This window comes from Orycteropus afer, unplaced genomic scaffold (assembly GCF_000298275.1).
Source record: "Orycteropus afer afer isolate SDZICR_OR568_19922 unplaced genomic scaffold, OryAfe1.0 scaffold00014, whole genome shotgun sequence".
NCBI classification, from domain to species: domain Eukaryota; kingdom Metazoa; phylum Chordata; class Mammalia; order Tubulidentata; family Orycteropodidae; genus Orycteropus; species Orycteropus afer.
Window position 1 is genome coordinate 22816466 of NW_006921601.1, and position 22194 is coordinate 22838659.

The 22194-nt window shown below is 39.8% G+C and overlaps 1 protein-coding gene across 1 annotated transcript in view; it reads left to right on the top strand.

The window, feature by feature from the left end:
* GAS2 (growth arrest specific 2) overlaps positions 1 to 22194 on the top strand; it is a 136513-nt gene that overhangs the window by 94196 nt on the left and 20123 nt on the right. Inside the window, exon 7 of the mRNA XM_042782915.1 lies at positions 2144 to 2197. Within this exon, the coding sequence (XP_042638849.1) occupies positions 2144 to 2197 (54 nt within the window). The remainder of the gene's footprint in view (positions 1 to 2143; positions 2198 to 22194) is intronic.

Genomic DNA, 22194 nt, shown 5'->3' on the forward strand with positions numbered 1-22194 from the left:
TAACTTTGACATTAGCATAAGGTCTCCAAGCATCCTTTCTAAAATTGTAATATCCAGGTGTTTTGTTTACCTAGTGCTGCTCTGACAGAAATATACCTCAAATGGGGTGGCTTTAACAAACAGGAGTTTATTCTCAACCAGTTTGGAAGCGTTAAGTCTGAGTTCAAAGTGTCAGGCTCTAGGGGCTGAGTGAAAGCCCCTCCACCTTGGGCTTCAGCTTTGCCTCCTGCTCCTGTCCCATTGAAGGCTTTTCTTCACTCAGCTGCTGGCTGCTAAGCTGACAAATCCAAGGATGACAAGTAAAAAGGCACAGTCCCAATGTTACCAAAAAACATGGCAGGTCACTAATTCAAGTCCCTTGAAAGTCCCAAGATCTGCAGAGCATGGCAGGGTGCTGGACAATGACTCAGCTATATGCAGGGTTCAAGCATGCCATAAACTAGAGACCATTCCCAAAGCTGCTTCTTATATATAGGAAACAGACCACACCTCTTAGCTACTTATGGTAGATCCCATCATGGAGTTGATTGCCAGTCTCATCATGGGGAATAACTATCATCAGCTGCCCAGCCACTAAGCCAGGCCCAGCCAAGCTGACACACAACCTTGACTACCATTCCAGACAGAATAATGCATTAATTTATTATCATCTACCAGTGTGTTAGCCATTATAATGTTTCCTAATCCAGGAGTCTTTCTGATAATCATGGTCCTTACAAGTCTTACGTTAATAGAAAAATTATTTTAAAGAAAACTCATATTGTAAACAGAACCCTAGAAGTTTTATTAATGTCACAGTGCCTACCACCTATAGGACTAAAGCAACGGCCAGCTTTGATTTTGCACTAGGAGTCTCTTTTGACCGCAGTGTATATACTACAGAAACCTCTGTGCTATGGTGGTGTTTACAAATGCCTTTCTACCTTCTGCTACTTCCCTAACAACCTATAGCAAATATGACAGGTATCTAGGGCAGTTTACAAGAGCAAAACAAGGTGTGTCTCTCATATCTAACCTTGGAGATTTCATCTTATGTCCTATATTTCCTTAACACGTATTGTTAAAAAAGGAGTCCTGAAAGAATTTCAGAGGAACCTGAATTTTAATTGGCATCTTGGCACAAAGCATATGAATAGGATCTTTCCTCATGTACAGCAACGATATATTTGATCGATAGCTCATTTACTTATGTTAACTAGAGGAAAGGTGTTGATGAAATAGTCTAAAAATAAAAGGGAAGACAAAGAGCCTTGACTGATAAATAAAGACATTACAACCTTAGTAGTAGTTTATCACTGGAAGTGAGACATATGCTTCCCAAAGATTATTTTACTTTGGAAACTTGATACTTAGGCAGAGAACCTAATACATATCCAACTCTGATTGAAAACTCTTCAATAAACTGTGTTTTGGATAAACCAATTGTCTTCTTATAAGAATGTGACCCTTGTGATATTATAACACTGTGTAAATATATTCTTCTAATGACAACAGAAGAGGTGATAGAGCAGAAATGTGTGCCTCCTGTCACACATACTTTCCTGTGGGAGAGTGTAAGGGTAAGACCTTGGATAAAAACAAAGGGATGGCATGAAGGAGCAGAGCGGGTACCAGTGAAGTCAGAACAAGATGGCAGGACATCCCCCCTCCAAAAAAAGTGGTTTCACACTTTAACTATAAATTACATCTACTTTATAATTTTTCACAGGATTTTATTAGATATTCTCTAGAGTCTTGTATGAGGATTTGAGAGACAGACTTAGTGTCTCTTTCACTGGCAAAATTATTTCTTTACATTTGTCTCATATTTTTATAGTAAAAGCTCTGAGCAAGGAACAGATCCCAGAAGAGATATAACTCTAACATTTGCGTTTTAAAATGCCAACTGCCAGCATAGTCTACAATTCTCAGACTCTGTCTGATATGCTACTTAGTATAGACTATTATGCAATAAACCCTTACTTTCTCTATAGAATATGAAGGAATATAGGAATATTCATTCTCATTTGAAGGTTAAAAAATAGTGTATTCTGTAATCTTGTCACAAAAGATCACAGCCTGTGTGTTTAGGTGATGTTTGTGTGCCTTTCTGGACCAGAGATGGAGAGCGTTTTATGAACATCCTATCTTCTTCTTTCAGTAGGGTCTTCATGGTTGTGACTATGTCTCCACAGCCAAAGCAAAGCAGACGCTTAAGGTAATGACTTAAATAATTAAGGGGAAAACTTCTCCACTTTGCTTTCACTGTGGAGTCTTGGCCTCAGTTCAAATGAGGAAAGATGAGCATCCAGAAGTAAACATTTTGTGTTGTTTTTAATTTTCAGTGAGGTACTAATGCTCTTTTTCTTTTGGTTTACCCACAATGCTTCACAAAATGACAATCTGGGGCTTATTGTGGGTAGGTGGGAGCAGTAACCTAATGATTTTTGTCTTTTCCTCAGCACAATTTCCATATTAACTCCAGTGTACTCTTTCATTGAACTTATTATCAAAATTGTTCAAAATATAAACTAAATAAATAAAGTGTGAAGTAAATAGGTTCTATATGAAATATCAGCTTGGCCTTTGTCCTTAAAGTAGTATATTATGGAATAAAAATGAAACACTATATAATTTCAGAATGTTTCCATTCCGCTCTCATTGCACAGTTTGTCCTTTGAGGTTTAGCGTGTATGGAACCCTATGGGCCCAGCCATAGTTTTGCTCCTAACATCACACCTAACCTGTTCTAACTAATACATGTGATATATTATTCCAGGATAGCCAAGGTTAAAGAGGGTAAGAATCAGACAGGATTTGAACTTGAGGTCCTGAGATTGCCGGTGTGCATAAGAGGAATGAGCCATTTTTCAGTTTTTAAATATGAATAATGGTCTGGAAAGTATATGTACTTGGTTGAGTCTTATCTGTTATACAGAAATTAAAAGAAATATTGTTAGAAAATCTCTACTTTGTAAATTCTGCTTTAAATAGGATGAATGTCTTTACATTACAATGTGAGAATTAATTTAGACTTCTAAAAATGTATTGCTAGATACATTAATTTATCCATCATTTACTCTTTAATTCGTTCAACTTACACTTGAGTCTGTTACATGTTCAAAGAACTATTAGAAATGTTAAGAATACAGTTTCTCATAGAAAACTAATTACTAACTACTCTGGAAGAACTGCAGCCAGAATGCTCCATGGAGGCGAGAATGGCCAGACTTTGTCTCCTCTACGTTGGTCATGTTGTCAGAAGGGGCCATTCCCTGCAGGAAGATATCATGCTTGGTTAAGTGGAGGGTCAGTGAAAAAGAGGAAGGCCTTCAATGAGATTGATTGACACAGTGGCTGCAATGGTGGGCTCAAGTATAGCAAGGATTGTGAGGCTGGCACAGGAAAGGGCAGTGGTTTTTTGTTTTGTTGTACATAGGGTCTCTATGAGTTGGAGCTGACTTGATAGCACTTAACAGCAACACTAATTACTCTGACACTTGAAAATAATTTAATTACTCATCTCCCTTAATAGTTTTTCAGTGAAAAGGCATGAATTTCTGAAGAGTCACTTCTGAAATCTCCTCAGTGAACCTGAAAATGTATTTATAGGGAACCAGAGCCTGTGGTTGAGTTGGCAGGAATACCAGACATAATTTTTCTTTTATATGAAGCAAGTTACTGTTACATGAACTTGAAACCTAAGTCTGTGGAGCAATCTGACTATAACAGCCTTGATCCCATTCATCACCAAAGTTGATTGGGTCGTTCTTGTTGGCTAGGTGTTGGTTTTACTTTACATTATACAGATGCCATTTGATTAAAGGAGATGTTTTGTGACAGGTTTTCTTTGTTCAAAGAATGAATATATGTGTTCTGAAAATTATTTCACCTCTCTTTGCTTCTCATAAAAGTTATGTTTAACTTCTCATAATTATCTTTTAAAAAAGCATATTTGTTGAACTAATCAACAGGAATGTAATTATCTGACAGCCTGAATAATGATTCTTCATCTTTTAGAGTAAGCATCCAAAGAAGATCTCTGAAGTTCTGTGAGCTCAACAGGCAACATGCGTTTTATAGGAGAGGTTTATAGCGAGCTTTTATGACAGTTCTTTTTGGGACAGTTCAGATCTCTCTTTGGGTACGCTGACCATTGCCAGAGTTTTCTCTTACTTCCTGGCTTCTCTCTTTTCCCAGAGAAGATGAGTAGAGGAGGTGTTGATGCTTTGACAAGTTTGGTGGTGGAATCCCCACTCTAGTTCCTTGTTTTCCTTTATTTCCAAATACAGAGATAGAATGACAGCATTGACATTCTCGTAATTAAATAAAGATAAGATTTATGCACTAACCAGGAGTAAGATGCAAAGCTTTTATGCACTTCTCAGAGACCCTGTGATGCCCACAGAAAGAATTTGTAGCTAAACTTCTATTAGTTGGCTCCTTTCTGGCCCAACAACTAGCAGAGGGATTTCACACTGAATGATCTCCAGAAGTATTTACTCTGTTGCAGATATTTACCCAGGATAACCCAGTGCTTTCTCACATTGCTAGATTTTGGAGCCATTAGTATTCAACCATGTTCTCTAATTTCCTTAAAATAAAGGGCTTTCAAAATAAGCCATATTTGTGATTAAAACATATTTAATGTATCATTTTAAGCATTTAAGAACTGCCCCTAGAAATTTAAGGCTGTAATCTTTATAGAAGCAGACTACCACATCTTCCTCCCTCTCATGGATCTAGGTGGTGGGTTTGAATCACCAGTTTTTCAGATAGCAGCTGAATGCTGAACAACTATGCCACAGAGGTTTTTAACAATGAGTAGAAGGAAAAATGATCCAAACAGAATCAGAAAGGAAATAGCATGCCCAGAAGCACTAAAGAAGTAGAAGGTGAGAGGGAGATGGAGATGGAGTAAGAAAAAAATCAAAACATTAGAAGGTCAGCCTTTAGAGCAGAGAACATGGGGCGGAGGGGGCAATGAGAGGCTGATATGACAAAAGAAGATATGGGGCCACATAGACACATGAAGAGCCATCTGTTTAGGAGAGAGAATGAGTTTGACTTTCACCTGAAGGTGGTATGGAGCTTCTGAAGAATTTTGAGAAGCAGAGAGGAATGAAACTATTAACATTTTAAATCACTCAGAATGTCTTATAGGATATGGACTTGTTGTTAGATGTTGTGGAGTCATCGCCGACTCATAGCAAACCTATGCACAGCAGAAAGAAACACTGCCAGTCCTACGCCAGCTCCATGATCCTTGCTATACTTGAGCCCATCACTGCAGCCACTGTGTCAATCCATCTCGTTGAGGGCCTTCCCCTCTTTCATCAACCTTCCACCTTACCAAGCATGACATCCTCCTCAAGGGAATGGTCCCTTCTGACAACATGACCAAAGTATGTAAGATGAAGTCTGGCTGTTCTTGCTTCCAAGGAGCTTCCAGCTGCACTTCCTCCAGGACAGATTTGTTAGTTCTTTTAGCAGTCCATGATACTTTCAGCATTCTTCTCCAGCACCACAACTCAAAAGCATCAACTCTTCTTTGATCTTCTTTATTCATTGTCCAGCTCTCACATGTATATGAGGTGATTGAAAATACCATGGCTTGTGTCAGGTGCACCTTAGTTCTCAAGTAGACATTTTTGCACTTCAGCACTTGAAAGAGGTCCTCTGCAGCCGATTTGCCCAGTGCTATATGTCATCTAACGTCCTGACTACTGCTTCCATTGGCATCAATTGTAGAACAAGCAATGTGAAGTCTCTGACAAATTCAATCTTGTCTCCATTTATCATGATGCTGCTTACTGGTTCAGTTGTGAAGACTTCTGTTTTCTTTATATTGAGATGTAATCCATACTGAAGATTGTATTCTTCAATATTCATCAGTAAGTGCTTCAAGGCATCCTCACTTTCAGCAAGCAAAGTTGTATCGTCAGCATATCACAGGTTGTTAATGATTTTTCCTCCAATCCTGATGCTACATTCTTCTTCATATTGTACAGCTTCTCGGATTCTTTGCTCAGCATATAGATTGAATAAGTATGGTGAAAGGAAACAACTCTGACACACTCCATTCTTGATTTTAAAACATGCAGTGTCCCCTTGTTCTGTTTGAATGACAGCCTTATGGTCAATATAAAGGTTCCTCATGAGTACAATCAAGTGTTTGGGAATTCCCATTCTTCTCAATGTTATCCACAATTTGTCATGATCCACGCAATCAAATGCTTTTGCATAGTCAACAAAACACAAATAAACATCCTTCTGGAATTCTTTGCTTTGAGCCAAGATCCATCTGACATCAGCAATGATATCCCTTGTTCCACATCCTCTTCTGAATCCAGCTTGCATTTCTGAAAGTTCTCTGTAAAATACTGCTGCAACTGTTTTTGAATTATCTTCAGTAAGATTTTACCTGCATGCGATATGAATGATATTTTTCAATAATTTCCACATTCTGTGGGATCACCTTTCTTTGGAATGGGTGCAAATATGGATCTCTTCCAGTCAGTTGGCTGGATAGTTGTCTTCCAAATTTCTTGGCATAGACAAGTGAGTGCCTCCAGTGGGGCATCCATTTGTTGAAACATCTCAATGGGTATTCTATCAATTCCTGGAGCCTTGTTCTTCATCAATTCCTTCAGTGCAGCTTCAACTTCTTCCTTCAACCATTGGTTCTTGAACATATACCACACCCTGAAATGGATGAAGATCAACCAGTTCTTTTTGGTGCAGTGACTCTGTGTATTCCTTCCATCTTCTTTTGATGCTTTCTGCATCATTCAACATTTTGCCCATAGAATCTTTCAGTATTGCAACTTGAGGCTTAAATTTTAACTCAGTTCTTTCAGCTTGAGAAATGCTGAGCATGTTCTTCCTTTTTGGTTTTCTAACTCTAAGTCTTTGCACATTTCATTATAGTAATTAACTTTGTCTGCTTGAGCTGCTCTTTGAAATCTTCTGTTCAACTCTTTTATATTGTCATTTCTTCCATTTGCTTTAGCTACTCTTTGCTCAAGGGCAAGTGTCAGAGTCTCTTCTGTCATCCATTTTGGTCTTTTCTTTCTTTCTCATATTTTTAATGACCTCTTGCTTTCTTCATGGATGATATTCTTGATGTCATCCCACAATTCTTCTGATTTTTGGTCATTGGTGTTCAATGCATCAAATCTATTCTTTAGATGATTTCTAAATTTAGGAGAGATATATTCAAGGTCATATTTTGACTCTCACGGACTTGTTTTAATTGTCTTCAACTTAAAGTTGAATTTGCATATGAGCAGTTGATGGTCTGTTCCATAATCAGCTCCTGACCTGGTTTTGGCTGAAGATACTGAGCTTTTCCATCTCCTCTTGCCACAAATATAGTCATCTGATCCCTGTGTACTCCATCTGGCAAAGTCCATGTGTATAGCCAGAGCTTGTGTTGTTGATAAAAGATGTTTGCAATGAATAAGTAGTTGGTCTTGCAAAATTCTTTCATGCGATCTCCAGCATTATTTCTATCACCAAGGCCAAACTTTCCAACTAGTGGTGATTCTTCTTTGTTTCCAACTTTTGCATTCCAGTCACCAGTGATAATTAACACATCTTGATTGTACGTTTGGTCAATTCCAGACTGCAGAAGTTGATAAAAATCTTCCATTTTCTTATCTTTGGCTTTGGTGGTTGGTGCATAAATTTGAACAATAATAGTATTAACTAGTCTTCCTTGTAGTGACCAGATATTATCCTATCACTGCCAGCATTGTAGTTCAGAAAAGATCTTGAAACATCCTTTGCAATGATAAATGCCATGCCATTTTTCTTCCATTTGTCATTCCCGGCATAGTAAATCATATGGTTGTCTGATTCAAAATGGCCAAGACCGGTCCATTTCAGCTCACTGATGCCTATGATATCAATCTTTATGAGTTCCATTTCATTTTTGTCAACTTCTGATTTTCCTAGATTCACACTTTGTACATTCCATGTTGCAATCATCAATGGATGTTTGCCACTGTTTCTCCTCAACTTGAGTCATGCAACATCAGCAATGGAGGTCCTGAAAGATTTACTTTATCCATATCATTAAGGTTGGTTCTACTCTGATGAGGCAGCTCTTTCTCAGTGTATTTTGAGTGCCTTCCAATCTAAGGGGCTTATCTTCCTACACCATATCGGACAATGTTTCCAGGGTATTTGTAAAGTTGCCCAGTAGTGAATCAGACAGTGTTTCTCTGCTATTCATAAGGTTTTCCCTGGCCAATTATTTGAGAATTGGATGGCCTCTTTCTTCTTTCTAGTCTGTCTCAGTCTGTAAACTGTGTTGAAACCTGTGCACCATGTGCAACCCTGCTGGCTTTTGAAACACCGGTGGCACAGCCTTAAACCTTACAGCAATGCACAAGGCACCACAGTATGACAAACTTACAGACAAGTTTGTCTCCCTTAGCTGTTGGAAACCTCTCCACCCTGTCCTTACCTAATTCCTACCTGCATCCTGCTGCTTTGTCAGGATGTTCCTTCCCTTTCCTGCCTCTGGGGGTAGGTCCTGTCTCCCAAGAATATGGACTAATGTCATTGTTGTTATATACCGTAGAGTCGGCCCTGACTCATAGTGACCCCTCCTTGGGTTTCCGAGGCAGTATCGCTATGAAAGTAGATTGCCCAACCTTTCTTCTGAGGAGTGGCTGGTGGGTTTGAACTGCTAGCCTTCTGGTTAGCAGTCAAGTGTCTTAGGCACTACACTACCAGAGCTCCTATATGGACTAAAGGAGGGTAATATTGGAGGAGTACCGTAAAAGCATATGGGCTTGCTGGGCGTGGGGAGTGGGATGTGGATCATGAAAGTGGCCATTTAGCCTGGAGACCTATCTGGTAGTAATTCCAGTGTGTTATGGTCTCCTGGGTGAGGCTCTGTATCGTGGGGTATATTGGTTGCTGTGGAGTCAACTCTGACTTGTGGCGGCCCCGTATGTGTTAGAGTAGAACTGTCCTTCAGAGGGTTTTCAATGGCTGATTTTCAGGAGTAGATTGTCAAGTGTTTCTTTTGAGATGCCTCTGGGTGGACTTGAACCTGCAGCCTTTCAGTTAGCAGCCAGACTGTGAACCATTTTCACCCTGCAGGGACTCCATCTTGGTGTGTAGGTTATTTTAAACTGAACCATTTAAATCTATCTTTGCCTCTTAAACAGAAAAACTGAAAAGCAACATGTTGATTCTGGCTTGTTCTGACATATCTGCCTGGCATGGAGGAATTGGCTTGGTTTCATTGGTCAGAATTTCCACTTGTTAATAAGAGGTTTATTTAGTGAGAATTTTACCTACAATAAAATTGTAGACTATTTATGGGAACAAAAATAATGATGGGAGATAGTATTTTTATATTTTATAACTGTCTGTTGTTTCTTTTTTAAAAAAACCTCTGGGTAATCCTCGGAAGGAAGATGGGGCAATCTACTTCCATAGTGATACTGCCTCGGAAACCCAGGGAGGGGTCGCTATGAGTTGGGTCTGACTCAATGGCACATAACAACAATGACAACAACAACAACAACTATCTGAGTTGACAAAAATCAAATAAATTAATAAAAAGGCATAGGTTGATGCTCTTATCAGAAAGTTTTAAAAATTTGTTACTGTGAGCTGTTATTCTTCCAATATTACCCAGCTTCTCAGTTCCAAGTCTTTCTAGTGATGTTGCTTAGTATAGCAGTACCATAAAAAATACAGCTCCTAGCCACTCCTCGGAAGGAAGGTTGGGCAATCCTACTTCCGTAGTGATAACTGCCTCGGAAACCCAAGGAGGGGTCGCTATGAGTCGGGGCCGACTCGACGGCACATAACAACAACAACAACAACAGTCCTACATATGCTCATCAGTGAGACCAAGGTACTTTATAATGTTAATTGGGCCAAAAGTCTCCCCAGAGTATTCTTTGGCCATTTGCAAATTTCTTTGCATGAGTCATTACATATATACCCAGAAAGCAACGATACCGGATGTGTTTTTGAGTCTAGATCTTTGGGTAAGAAGTCATGTAATTTACCTTTCCTTATTCAGTCTCTGAGACCAGTCAGGGACAGATATTAAGTGCCTATTGTGTGCCAAGCACTAGTGTTGGAGATGTACCACTCAATAGAACATTCTCACTCTTTATTTATTTATTCATTTTATTCTGGGAGTGAGAAGACAAGCAATAAACATGTAGACCAAGGATCAAAGAGTAAAACATGAGCTAATAAATATTTTAGGCTATTGAGGTTATAGACTCTCAGTGACAACTATTTAACTCTATTGTTTTAGAAAGAAAGTAACCATGGACAATATGTAATAGCTATCTTCCAATAAAACTTTATTTACAAAAAGTCAGGAGGTCATATTTGTTCTGCAGGCTGCAGTTTTCTGATCCCTGAAACAGACCAATAAATAAGCTTACCTCAAAAACTAATAACAGCTAGAAAGAGGACAGAGCAGGTAATGTGGACAGAGGGCTTGGGTGTGGCTGCTTGGGGTAGAAAGGTTGGGGCAGATTTCCTTATGAATGGGTTAAATCAATATCCCTGTGATTAAAGAGCAAGTTGTCAATATCCTTTGTTTATCTTTCAGTTAATAATTTATGTTAAGCTATGAAAGTTAAGTTACAGATGACAAATTTGTAGAAGGCAGGAATCAAGTAATATAGGCCTGACGTGATGAGATTCAATATTTCTTGCACTGTTGTTGAAGAATCTTAGATAATATCTTCTCTTAAGGCCCCAAACCCAAACCAAACCTATTGATGTGAAATACATTTTGACTCATAATGCCCCAGCCCTCATTAATTGATACTTCCCTCTGAATTTCCATGACATTTGTTAAATAGTGATACTCACTTAGCAATGAGAACATGCACACTAATCTCTATGCTATGCTGCCTTTTGTGTATGTCGCCCTGGAGAGTATGGACAGTGCTACCTACTAGTCTCTGTCCTGAGTTTCTGAGAAGTTGTTTATGTAGTTGGTTGAATCCATGGGTGGTCAAATGGTTAACACACTTAGCTACTGACCCAAAGGATTAGAAGTTAGGGGCCACCCAGAAGTACCTCAGAAGAAAGGCCTGGTGATGGACTTTGAAAAAACAGTCAATGAAAACCCTTTGGAGCACAGTTCAACTTGCACACATATGAGGTCTCTGACATGGAGTCAACTTGACTGCAACAGCTTTGTTTTAAAATTACAGTTGGCACACTAAAACTATTGAATTATGATTTCATAAAAACCAGAAAAGTTACTTAAAAATGCAATTAGGGTTCCAACAAGAAATGGCCCAGACCAATATTTTGCTTGCATAATGCATCAGCCTATGTAGTAATTTAGCTATATGAAAAATACTACCTGAAGGAAAAAAAAAAGACAGGATCTACTCTGTAAGTCAAGTGGTCCTTCTAGCAAGATCTGGAGATGGGTAGTTGTTGGATCCCGAGCCACATAACAAATCAGAGAGTAAAAGGTTATTGATAATACTATGTGAGGTTTGGCTCACCTGGGTGAAGTAGGAGGAGATAATCTCTAGACAATAATTATTACCTCCAATGGGTAAGGGGCTGAATCAGGGTCATGGCCTCAGACCTCACATAATCCATTTGAAAAGATTAGAGACTTAATAACTCTAATAGCACAGAGTAACAAAATAAATATGAAAGGTGCTATAAGACAGAGCATAATTTAGACTAAAGATTCATTAATGCATTTGACAGTGATTTGCTGAACATTATAAACTGGACACTCCTCCAGGCACTGGTGAATTCAGAGATGGTGAGATCAATGTGCAGCTGATTTATCTGGAAAGCTTTCAAAGAAATGTTAGAAATTCACCGGTGTCTTCAGCAATGCATGTTATATGAATGTGGGAAAACATGTCTGGTTGGTAAATACAGCAGAAGAATAGGAAGAACTGAAGAGATGCTTGAACAGTGAGTGAGCCAGTTTGGCTGGAATTTAGGTAGACAATTTAAGTAGGGAATAATCTGATAAAGATAGGTTGGGGGCAATTGTGGAGATCCAAAATCTTGCATTTTAACCGAGGCATTAGTTAGCAATTGAAGATGTTTATGCAACAAATTAACATGATGAAATTGAAGTTTAAAAATCAATCTGCCAGAGGTTTGTATATAAATCTATAGATTGGGTCAGAAACAGACAATGCAATTAGGGAATTATTTGAATCATGCATATGACCAAAAACATTTCGTAGTAAGTCACAGAAAGAATAGAGAGAAAAAGGTGGATAAAGGGAGTAGTAATTAGAAGGCAGATTTGGATGGATTAATGAAATAGAGGGAAAGGCAAAAAAGAAGCCAGAATTTTGAAAATGAAGATCTTAACAGAAATTATCCTCCCCCCTCAAAAAAAAAAAAAAAAAAGAAAGAAAATTTAGTTGAGAAGAGAAATGTTTATAGCTTAAAGAAGTTTCCAAGGTTGGTTAATTGTTCTAAAGAATGCTACCTCCCTGATGTTATTGTTCACTTTATAGGCCTGTCTGTTGAGCCAAGGGAGTTAGTTCAATTCCAGGTTTGCAGGGTGTCTAAGGGCCATAGTCTCGTGGGTTCCATCAATGTCTGTCAGACTGGTAAACTAGGTGTTTTATGATTATTACTATTTTTATGATTTTGAGTTTTGTTCCCCATTTTTCTCTCACTCTGTCCAGGACATCCTATTATGATTGCTTCCAGAGTGGTGAACACTGCTAGCCAGGCACCATCCAGTTCTGGTCTCAGGGAGGCTGGGGTTCACATGGTCCATTCGTCCTTTGGATTGCTTCTTTGTGTTTTTTATTTTTTTCATTTTTCTTTGCTCCACACGAGGAGAGACCAATAGTAGCACCTTACATGGCTGTTCACAAGCTTTTAAGACGCCAGTCACTACTCGCCACCGTAGGACATAGAGCATTGTCTTTGTGGACTGTGTTATACTAGTTGGCCTGATGTTCTTGAGTCTATGGTTCTGAGCTACCACACCCAGACACCCATCCCATCCAGGTGTTTGGTTACAGCCAAGAAGTTTATTAACTTTCCCACCTGTATGCCCTGCTATATTCATAGATATATTTGTAACACGTGTAAATGCATATGTAGAAATATCCTCTGTCAAACCTGTATTTGTATTTAGAGGGATAGTTTATTCATTCAGGAGATATACCAGACATTATTTTCTAGTTCCTGGTAACACAGTGGTGACTAAGGCAAAGTTCCTGTTTTTATACATTCCAGTTAAGAGAGATTCTTTTCAAGCAAGCCAATATACAAGAATTTGATGGACGCTATAAGGAAACCGTTTCATGCAATATAATGTATTAGGGTTCAGGATGCGTTGCTTTAGGTAGAAATGTAAGGGATAGCCTCTCCATGGAGGTGATACATTAAGTGAGACCAAGTGGTGAGAAGGAGCCAGACTTGAGAAGAGCAGGAAAAGCAGCTTTGAGGTGATAGGAATAGCAAGTACAAAGCTTGGCTTGGTTGAGGAGCAGTGTAGTGGAGTTTTGAACAATTCTGGAAAATGGGGACAATTTACTCGTGTATGACTACAGTGGCAATATTTGGTTGCCAATCTGTGAGCAGAAATTACAGCAGATTTGAAAGGAACATATGACCTCCAGTGTCCTGCATGGAATATATCATCCTATTAGTAGGTTTTAGGAGCTCTGGTAGTATAGTGGCTAAAGCACTTGACTGCTAACCAGAAAGCTGGAGGTTCAAACCCACCAGCCACTCCTCGGAAGGAAGGTTGGGCAATCCTACTTCTGTAGTGATACTGCCTCGGAAACCCAAGGAGGGGTCGCTATGAGTTGGGGCCGACTCGACGGCACATAACAACAACAACAACAACATTAGTAGGTTTTAAGAAGTGCTGGTGGCAGCGGTTAAAGCTGTCTGTGGGAGAAATACGTGGTGGTCTACTTCCATGAACCCTCGAGAGGCCTACGGGGCAGTTCTACTCTGATGCATAAGGTCGCTGTTGTTGTTCTTGTTGTGTGCTGTCGAGTCGGCCCCGACTCATACAGACCCCAGCCTTCTGGTTAGCAGTCAAGTGCCTTAGGCACTATGTTCCCAGAGCTCCTATAAGGTCGCTAGGAGTCAGAATTGATTTGATGGCAACACGTTGGGTGGTGCAAGGGGCCCTGGTGGTGCGATTGATAAGCGCTCACGTGCTAACCGAAAGGTCTGCAGTTTGAACCCTCCAGCCACTTTTCAGGAGAAAGATGTGGCAGTTTGCTTCTGTAAAGATTGTTGTTAGGTGCCGTCAAGCCGGTTCCAACTCATAGCGACCCTGTGTACAACAGAAGGAAACACTGCTTGATCCTGTGCCATCCTCACAATTGTTGCTGTGTTTGAGGCCCTCCTCACAACCACTGTGTCAATTCATCTCATTGAGGATCTTCCCCCTTCTTGCTAACTGGGAAAAGATTACAGACTTGAAAACCCTGTGGGGCTGCTTTACTGTGTCACATGTGTTCATTATGAGTTGAAAATCAACCCCAAAACATCTAACAACAACTTTAATATGCTTTCCCCAACTCTTCTCAGTACCATGGGTGATGTTTAATTATATGCACATTTGTTTCGTGTAATGCCACCACTAATTTTTCTTTTTGTAAGAAACAAACAAAAAGAAGAAGTTGAAAAAGACAGTTTCTGTTAAAGAAGAGAGTTTTTCTTTCTATTCTCTTTTTTGAAATGGAACAGAGGATAGGAAACGGAAGGGAACAAGAAGTGTTCTGTTGAGAGGGATGACTTGCAAATTTCCGTTTGCTCTGTTCATTCTTATATAAACTAAAGCAGAACAATGATCCCATTAAGTGTTATCTTTTTTTTTTTTTTTAAACGTCAGTGCTTTACTTTCCCTGGTTTGAAAAAAAAAAAAAAAAAGGAATCGGAAATACGTTGACTGTGCTGTTGGTTTAAAATCTATCCCTTCACCCACAGAAAAGTCTGAATAAAGGGCCCTAGAATTTTCCTGTTCATGCACTCCAGTTGCCTATTTCATTTTGTGTTCCATCCTCCTAGTTTTGAAGGTGATGGGGAGACAATAGAGAATGGAGACGGAAATCTTGGGACCATGCCCACCTGGACGTTATCTTTGGTGTCTTCTTTGCTCTGTTCTAGCCCTGTTGGACTTCTCCTCTTTCAACACATTGTTCTGTTTCCTGACAGAGGACCTTTGGAAATACTGGTTCTCTCTCTGGCATGTACATCCTTGACTATTGACTAACTTGTCATTATTAATTCTTACTCCTAATACCCTGTCCTTCAACAGAATTTCCATCCTTCCCATGTTGGCTCCTGTTAGATTAAGTTTCCCTGTTAAAGGATACTGATCACAAGCATTTTATACTCTTTCGAAACATAACATTGAAACTATTTGGTGAGTTTTCTTCCATTCTTCACTATTAAGGATGATAAGGATACAAAGAGTTACTTACTGATCTCTCTCAGTGCAATGGGCTGTCTGGTGCATTGCCTAACACATGACAATTACTTAATAAGTATTTGTCAAATGGATTGAGCCAGAGTAAATAAACAGATATTGCTGAGAAATAAAATATAGCATTTTTGAAAGTTGAGGAACAGTGAAAACAAAGATGTGGAAATGTGATTGATTATTCAGGATTAGGATGAGTTGTAAGCAATAGAAAACAAAACAACAAAACAAATAGCAGTGACTTAAAGAAGGTAGAGGTGATTTCCCCATCCTGAAAGCCCAGGGCTGATATGATGTCTCTGTTCCTCAGAGTCTCCAGGGACCAAGTGATCTTCACACTCCCACTCTGCCTTTGCTGGTAGTGGTTCTCAGACACATGGTGTTGCATACCCCAGGCAGAATGATGGAAGAAAGGATAAAGAAGGGATAAAGTGCATGTGCCACTAAAGGAAAGTTCCTAGAAACTGTTCCTTGATACTTCTGCCTACATCTCATTTACTAATCCATCTAAGTCTTTAGCTTTCAAAATAACTATGGGAAAGGAAAGTAAGTGCAGATTAAAAGTACAGGAAAAAAAAAAAAAAAAGTCACAGCAGCTTACGTTTATATAACGCTTGACTATTTACAAAGCACGTTGAATGATGCCATCACATTGGACCTAATGGGAACCCTGAAAGTGAGAGAGATTTATACAAGAGAGCCTTAAAAAGTAAGATACCTAGCCACAGTCAGACAACTTAGAAGTCACGGAGTCATGACTGACATATGTTCATGACGTATTAAATCTGGAATCTTTCTCTTACTCCCAAAGACATGTAAAATGCCTAGTGAAGGACTATGTGGAGGTATGGACACTTCTGGAGAAGCCAGCAACAGGAAGGCACAGGCCTTGTGATATCTACATTACCAGTTGCTGCTGAGTATATTCCAATTCGTGGTGACCACATGGGTCAGAGTGGAGCTGTGCTTTGTAGTGTTTTCCTTGTCTGACTCTCTGGAACTTCCTCACTGGGCTTTTCTTGTGAGGGGCCTCTGGGTGGCCCTGCAGGCCCTGCTTTTCAGTTAATAGTTGAGTACATTGACTATTTGTGCCATCCAGGGATTCTGACTTTTATATGGATAGTTGGTATTCTTCTTTTGATTTTTATTTTTTTTAAGTGTGATTTAGGTGAAACTTTACACAGCAAATTGGTTTTCCATTCAACAATTCATACACATTTTGTTTTGTGACATTCATCGCAATCCTTACAGTGTAGCAGCACCCCTTCCACTTCCTTCATATGTTTACTCTTTCTCTTTGTCTTTCTTCCCTAGTCCTTCCTGTCTTCTGAGATTGATCCCTTGGCAAATGCCTTCCTTCTGATCTCATATGGTGGATTGTTCTGACGAGTGGCATACCTTCTTGCTCTGAAGGGGCTCATGATAGGAGGGCCCGGATAGAATGGGAGAAAAATGTGGAACAAAACTCAAAATCTTAAAAAAAAAAAAAAACAGGCTTACTGGTCTGATAGAGACGATTGGAACCCCACTGACACCCTTAGAGTTAGAACTGAACTCTTCCAATGGCTCAACTTTCAGCCAAACAATAGACAGCATGGAAAGTGAACAATAATACTATCTGGTATTTTAATCATAGTTCTTAGACAAATTTCATGAGGAAGTGTCCATGGACAGAGATTTTAATGACTCAATTACCACAACAAAGCCACAAGTGCAGAGGGAGAGGGTATGCTGTCCTTTCTTTGACAAACAAGGACATCATGCACACATGCATGTGTGCACACCCCAAACATATGTGCTGGTCTACACTTGAGTGTCACTAAGCAACGAAGAGCAGAGTGCTTTGTATTCTGAACTGTTCACCGTGTGGAGGTTGCCTAGAATGCCCTTCAGAAGTAGGCCTTGTGAAGAGCTAGAGTAAATGAAATTCAAGGATATTATGGCTGTTCTCACAGGATATCTATTTCCTGACACCCGCCCCCTCCTCTGCTATTGTGGCGGATCAGGTACAGTGCAGCTGCCACTCAGCCTCACTCATATTCTCCACTCATAGGTTTAATTAAAATTTCCAGCAAGCACCATCTATCATTTCTCTTTTGTAATCTTTCTCTCTCAGAGAACAGCTTGGCGCCCTTTACATCCTGCATGGTTTTAGTGCCTTTGTTTCTACTAGAAAAGATTACTAACCTTTTTTAGCAACTCATCAATTATCACTGGGAACTTAATGGGAAGCAAACTTTAATTTTTTATTTGTTGGTTGTCAAATCATTTTCTACTTTTAGCTAAAAAAAAAAAAGTGAATAAATGCCCTAGGTTTCCTATTTTCACTCAGTGTAATATATGATTCAAATCACATATAAGATGAAGGTTCAAATATAAGGTTCAAATATAATATAAGGTTCAAAACTCAATACGAGCAGGGCTTATTTTTAACAATAAAACAGCAAAGAACTTCTCACCTTGGGACAGCTTATCTGCAGGTGTGCTTGTAGAAATGATGATTCATAGACTAATTTCTGTATCTCAGAAAGCAAGGAGGGAATGAGACCGATGCAAGACAGCGCAGCTCTCCAAAGTACCAGGCTTCATTAAGCCACATTTAGGTCAATTCAGTGAATAACCACATTTAGGTTATTCAGTGATAACCAAAAAGAACCAAACTCACTGCTGTGGAGTCAGATTCAACTCACAGCAATCCCTCCTTGGGCTTCTAAGGCGGTATCACTATGGAAGTAGATTGCCCAATCTTCCTTCTGAGAAGTGGCTACTAGGTTTAAACTGCCAGCCTTCTGGTTAGCAGTCAAATACATTAGGCACTATGCCACCAGAGCTCAGAAACCCAAGGAAGTGTCGCTATGAGTCAGGGCCAACTTGACGACAGTGAATAGTAGTAGTAGTAGTTTGTAAAAAGATTACAGACTTTGGAGTATAATAGATTATGGGGCCTGTTATTGTTTGTCATCTTGAATATGCAACTACTGTGAGAATGAATCCCTTATCTATGGAAAGGGGATCAGTGATATTTTTGACAAAAGTGTTGTCTAAATGAGATTCCTATCCCTGTATCTGGCATAGAGTAGCCTTTTAATAAATTATGGTCACCATCATAGTTCTAATTATACTTCTTTTCCAAAACATGAGCTTTAAAGGGACTCATTAGCTGTGAACTAATTAGGGAGCACTGTTTGCATGTTCTATGAAGTAAAGACTCAACTGATCTGAGGTTGCATTCTCTATTAAAAAGCCAGCTTGGACAGCAATGAACCAATTAAAGGCTCTTTGTCAGCATTTGTGAAAAGAAAAGCATTGGCTTGATCATCTCTATCACATTTTCTAGCTCCAGTGGTCTATATATCCCTACCACTCCACCAAGGATTCTCTTCTGGAGCTCTGTCCCACACTAACTGTTTTGTTCGGCAGCTCGCTGATGTTCTATGAACTTATGTTTCCTTATCTATACAATGGATATAGAAATATCTGCCTTATGGGTTATTGTACACGAAGATCCTGAAGAGAGTAGAAATTTCTTAAACTCTAATGATTTCTGGTCATGCTCAGGAGCTCACTCGGCCCTTCTCCACAATCAGGGTTTGCTAGGTTCTTTGTCATTTGAGTCATGCTGTCTGGGGGTGCTCTGTGTTGTCTGTGCCTTTGACTCTAGTATGGACCCTTGGAATCAGACCCAGTCCTGCACACATACTGTCATAAGTGGTATAGATCCACTGTGTATTTTCTGTCTTCTACTCTTGGTAATGGCATTTAACCTTGACTCTTTCTACTTGGTTTCTCAGCTAGTTGTTGCCTCTAACTGTAAGGTCTGGGATCATGATTTAGATCATGTTTTGCAGAACACTTGGTATCTCTGTCTTGGCCACCAAAGGGTCCACTCAATCAGAGAACTAGTTGTGATTGGGCAAAAGCCTGCTGTGGTTATTGCAATTATATCTTCCCTCTTGGTATACAGAAACGAAGAAGAAAAGAGAAAACCTCAAAGTTCCTCTTCACACTCTAAATGCTTATCTCCAGGTATTCTGTATGTCAAGGACATCTTCTTTGGCCTGTGCAAGTCATAAGTGTCATTTGTGTCACAGACCCACACTTCATGACTTTACCACTGAGGAAGAAAAAACACACATGCTCAGCGAGTGCATCCTCACAGTCTGTATGGATAAAGAAGGTCAATGGCACAAAGGATTGGGTGTCTTAGCACCACCTCTTTTTCTATTCATCCTAGTGGAATATCCTGTCCTCTCTCATGCTGTCACCTAGCCTCTCTGATTCACTCTGACACATTGTTCTCATTTGGAACTGCTTTTGCTTACTCCTCACATGTCCATACTGTGTAAGAGCTGTCCTTAACCAGAAAGTACCAGATGGCACTGAATCACTGGCTGCTTAATATTCAAGAACAACATTATATACAAAATGGAACAATGTGCTGGTTGATTAAAGAACTCTGCAGATGTCTTGGGAATCAGGAAATGCCCCAATCACCCCCACAGCTGTGCCTTGACAATTTGTGTGGATGACATGCATCTTTGCAGACTCTTTGCTAAGTGTGTCCCACCTTTCCTTCTGGTAGTACATCTGCAGCACTGGGTTTCTTGCTCTGTGCTTTCTGCCTTTGATATTACTGGATGATATGCTACCTTCCCTGGAATACATACATCCTGTTGTTGTTGTTACGTGCCACCAAGTTGGACCTGACTCACAGTGACCCCTTCTCGAGTTTCCGAGGCAGTATCACTATGGAAGTAGATTGCCCAACCTTCCTTCCAAGGAGTGGCTGGTGGGTATGAACCACCAGCCTTCCAGTTAGCAGTCAAGTGCCTTAGGCACTGTGCTCCCAGAGCTTCCAGAATACATCCTAGTGCCCCTCTTCTGGATATGAGTATGCAGGAATGTAAATGACCAAAAAACTCAACATGGAAAGAAAACCTTGCTTTTAGGAAGGAACTTATGTTAGGATTCTGGAAGATGTCAACAAGTTAGCACGTTCAGGAATTTTCATGGTAATAATGACTGAGCGATATGTAGTGATACAAAATTGATTCTGACTATGAAAGAGGCAGACTTCTGGGATAAAATTTCCAAAAGCATCATTTTTTTTTTTTAATCTTATTGTGATTTGGGTGACAGTTTAAGGGGTGAATTTGTCATTCACATACACTTTGTCGCATGACATTGACTGTAATCTTCCACAATACAACTGCTCTCTTCCCACTTCCTCCCCATAGGCACCTCTTCCTTGTGTCCTTCCCTCCCATGCCCTCCTGCTCCCCTGAGCTGTCTCCCTGTGCATACACAGCCCTTCTATATTCCCATGATTGATCTCTCCAAGGGGTATATCTGCCTAATGTAAATGTTCAGCTCATTTGGCTGTCTTTTGTTTGGCTGGAAGCCACAGGAGAAGGTTCAATTCTAGACCTGAAGGGCAGCTAGGGTCCATAGTCTCAGGGGTTTCACCAGGCTCTTTATCAGACCACCAAACCTGGTCCCCCCCTTTTTTTTTCTTTCTTTTATGATTTTGAGTTTTGTTCCACATTGTTCTCATACTCTGTCCAGGATCTCCCACACAGATCCCCCTCCAAGTGGTTAACAGTGGTAGCTGGGTACCATCTAGTTCTTCTTGTCTTTTAGTCATATAGGCTGAGGATCACATGTTGTACCAGTCCCTTGGAATAATTGTTTCCATGTGTCTTTTGTTTTCTTCATTCTTCTTTGCTCTGGATGAAGAGAGACCCATCGTTGCATCTGGGTGGCTGATTGTAAGCTTTTAAGATCCCAGTCACTACTCCTCAAAGTAGGATGTGGAACAATGTTTTTATGTAGTATGTTATGCCAATTGAGCTTGATGTTCTCTGTGATCATGGTCCTGAGCCCACAGGTCCAACTACTCACTCCCTCTGGGTAGCTGGCTGTGGCCAGGAAGAGACTACAACCTTGTCCCTTGTCAGCTCTACTATTTACCTGGGAATTCTTACAGAACATACCAATATACTTGTAGAAATATTGTCTGTCAACCTTGTACATGGTGTTGGACACACTCCTCCCTGCATAGACATACCTAATAGTCCAGCCTGTCCACCCATCTATCCACCCGTGTACCCATGTTTACCTTCACTGAGAATGCAGTACTGTATGTGCAAAAGGGTTCATCTTTGTTGTCTGTACCTTCCATGCACCTCTCTATGTCTTCCTCTTCCACAACATAACTGTGTTGATCTCTCACATTTGGTACATTGCCCTTCTCTCCACCCAAATCAATACTTGTTTCTACTATCTAACAGTATTCTCTCCCCTCCCCTTCCATCCCTGATAACCAACAAAGAAAATTTCCTTCCATATATAAACCTTTACTTGACTTTTTATGGTAATGGACAAATACAATATTTGTCCTTCTGTGATTGACTTATTTCACTCAGCATAATGTCCTCCAAGTTCTTCCACGTTATACAGTATTTTGTAGATTCTACATTATTCTCCAGGGTTGCGTAGTATTCCATGGTGTGTATGCACCATAGTTTAGTTATCCATTCTTCTGTTGATGGGCACCTAGGTTGTTTCCATCTTTTTGCAATTAAATAGTCCAAAAACATCATTTTTGAGAGAGAGCAAGATGGAGAGGAACCACCCTCTTATTGCTATAATAAAGAAAGATTCTATTTCTGTGGCAGACATCTCAGAATAGCTTAAAATGTTCGTAATCATATTATATAGTTGTTAAAAAACAATCAAAAGCTTGCAAGAGTTTCATTTCTGAA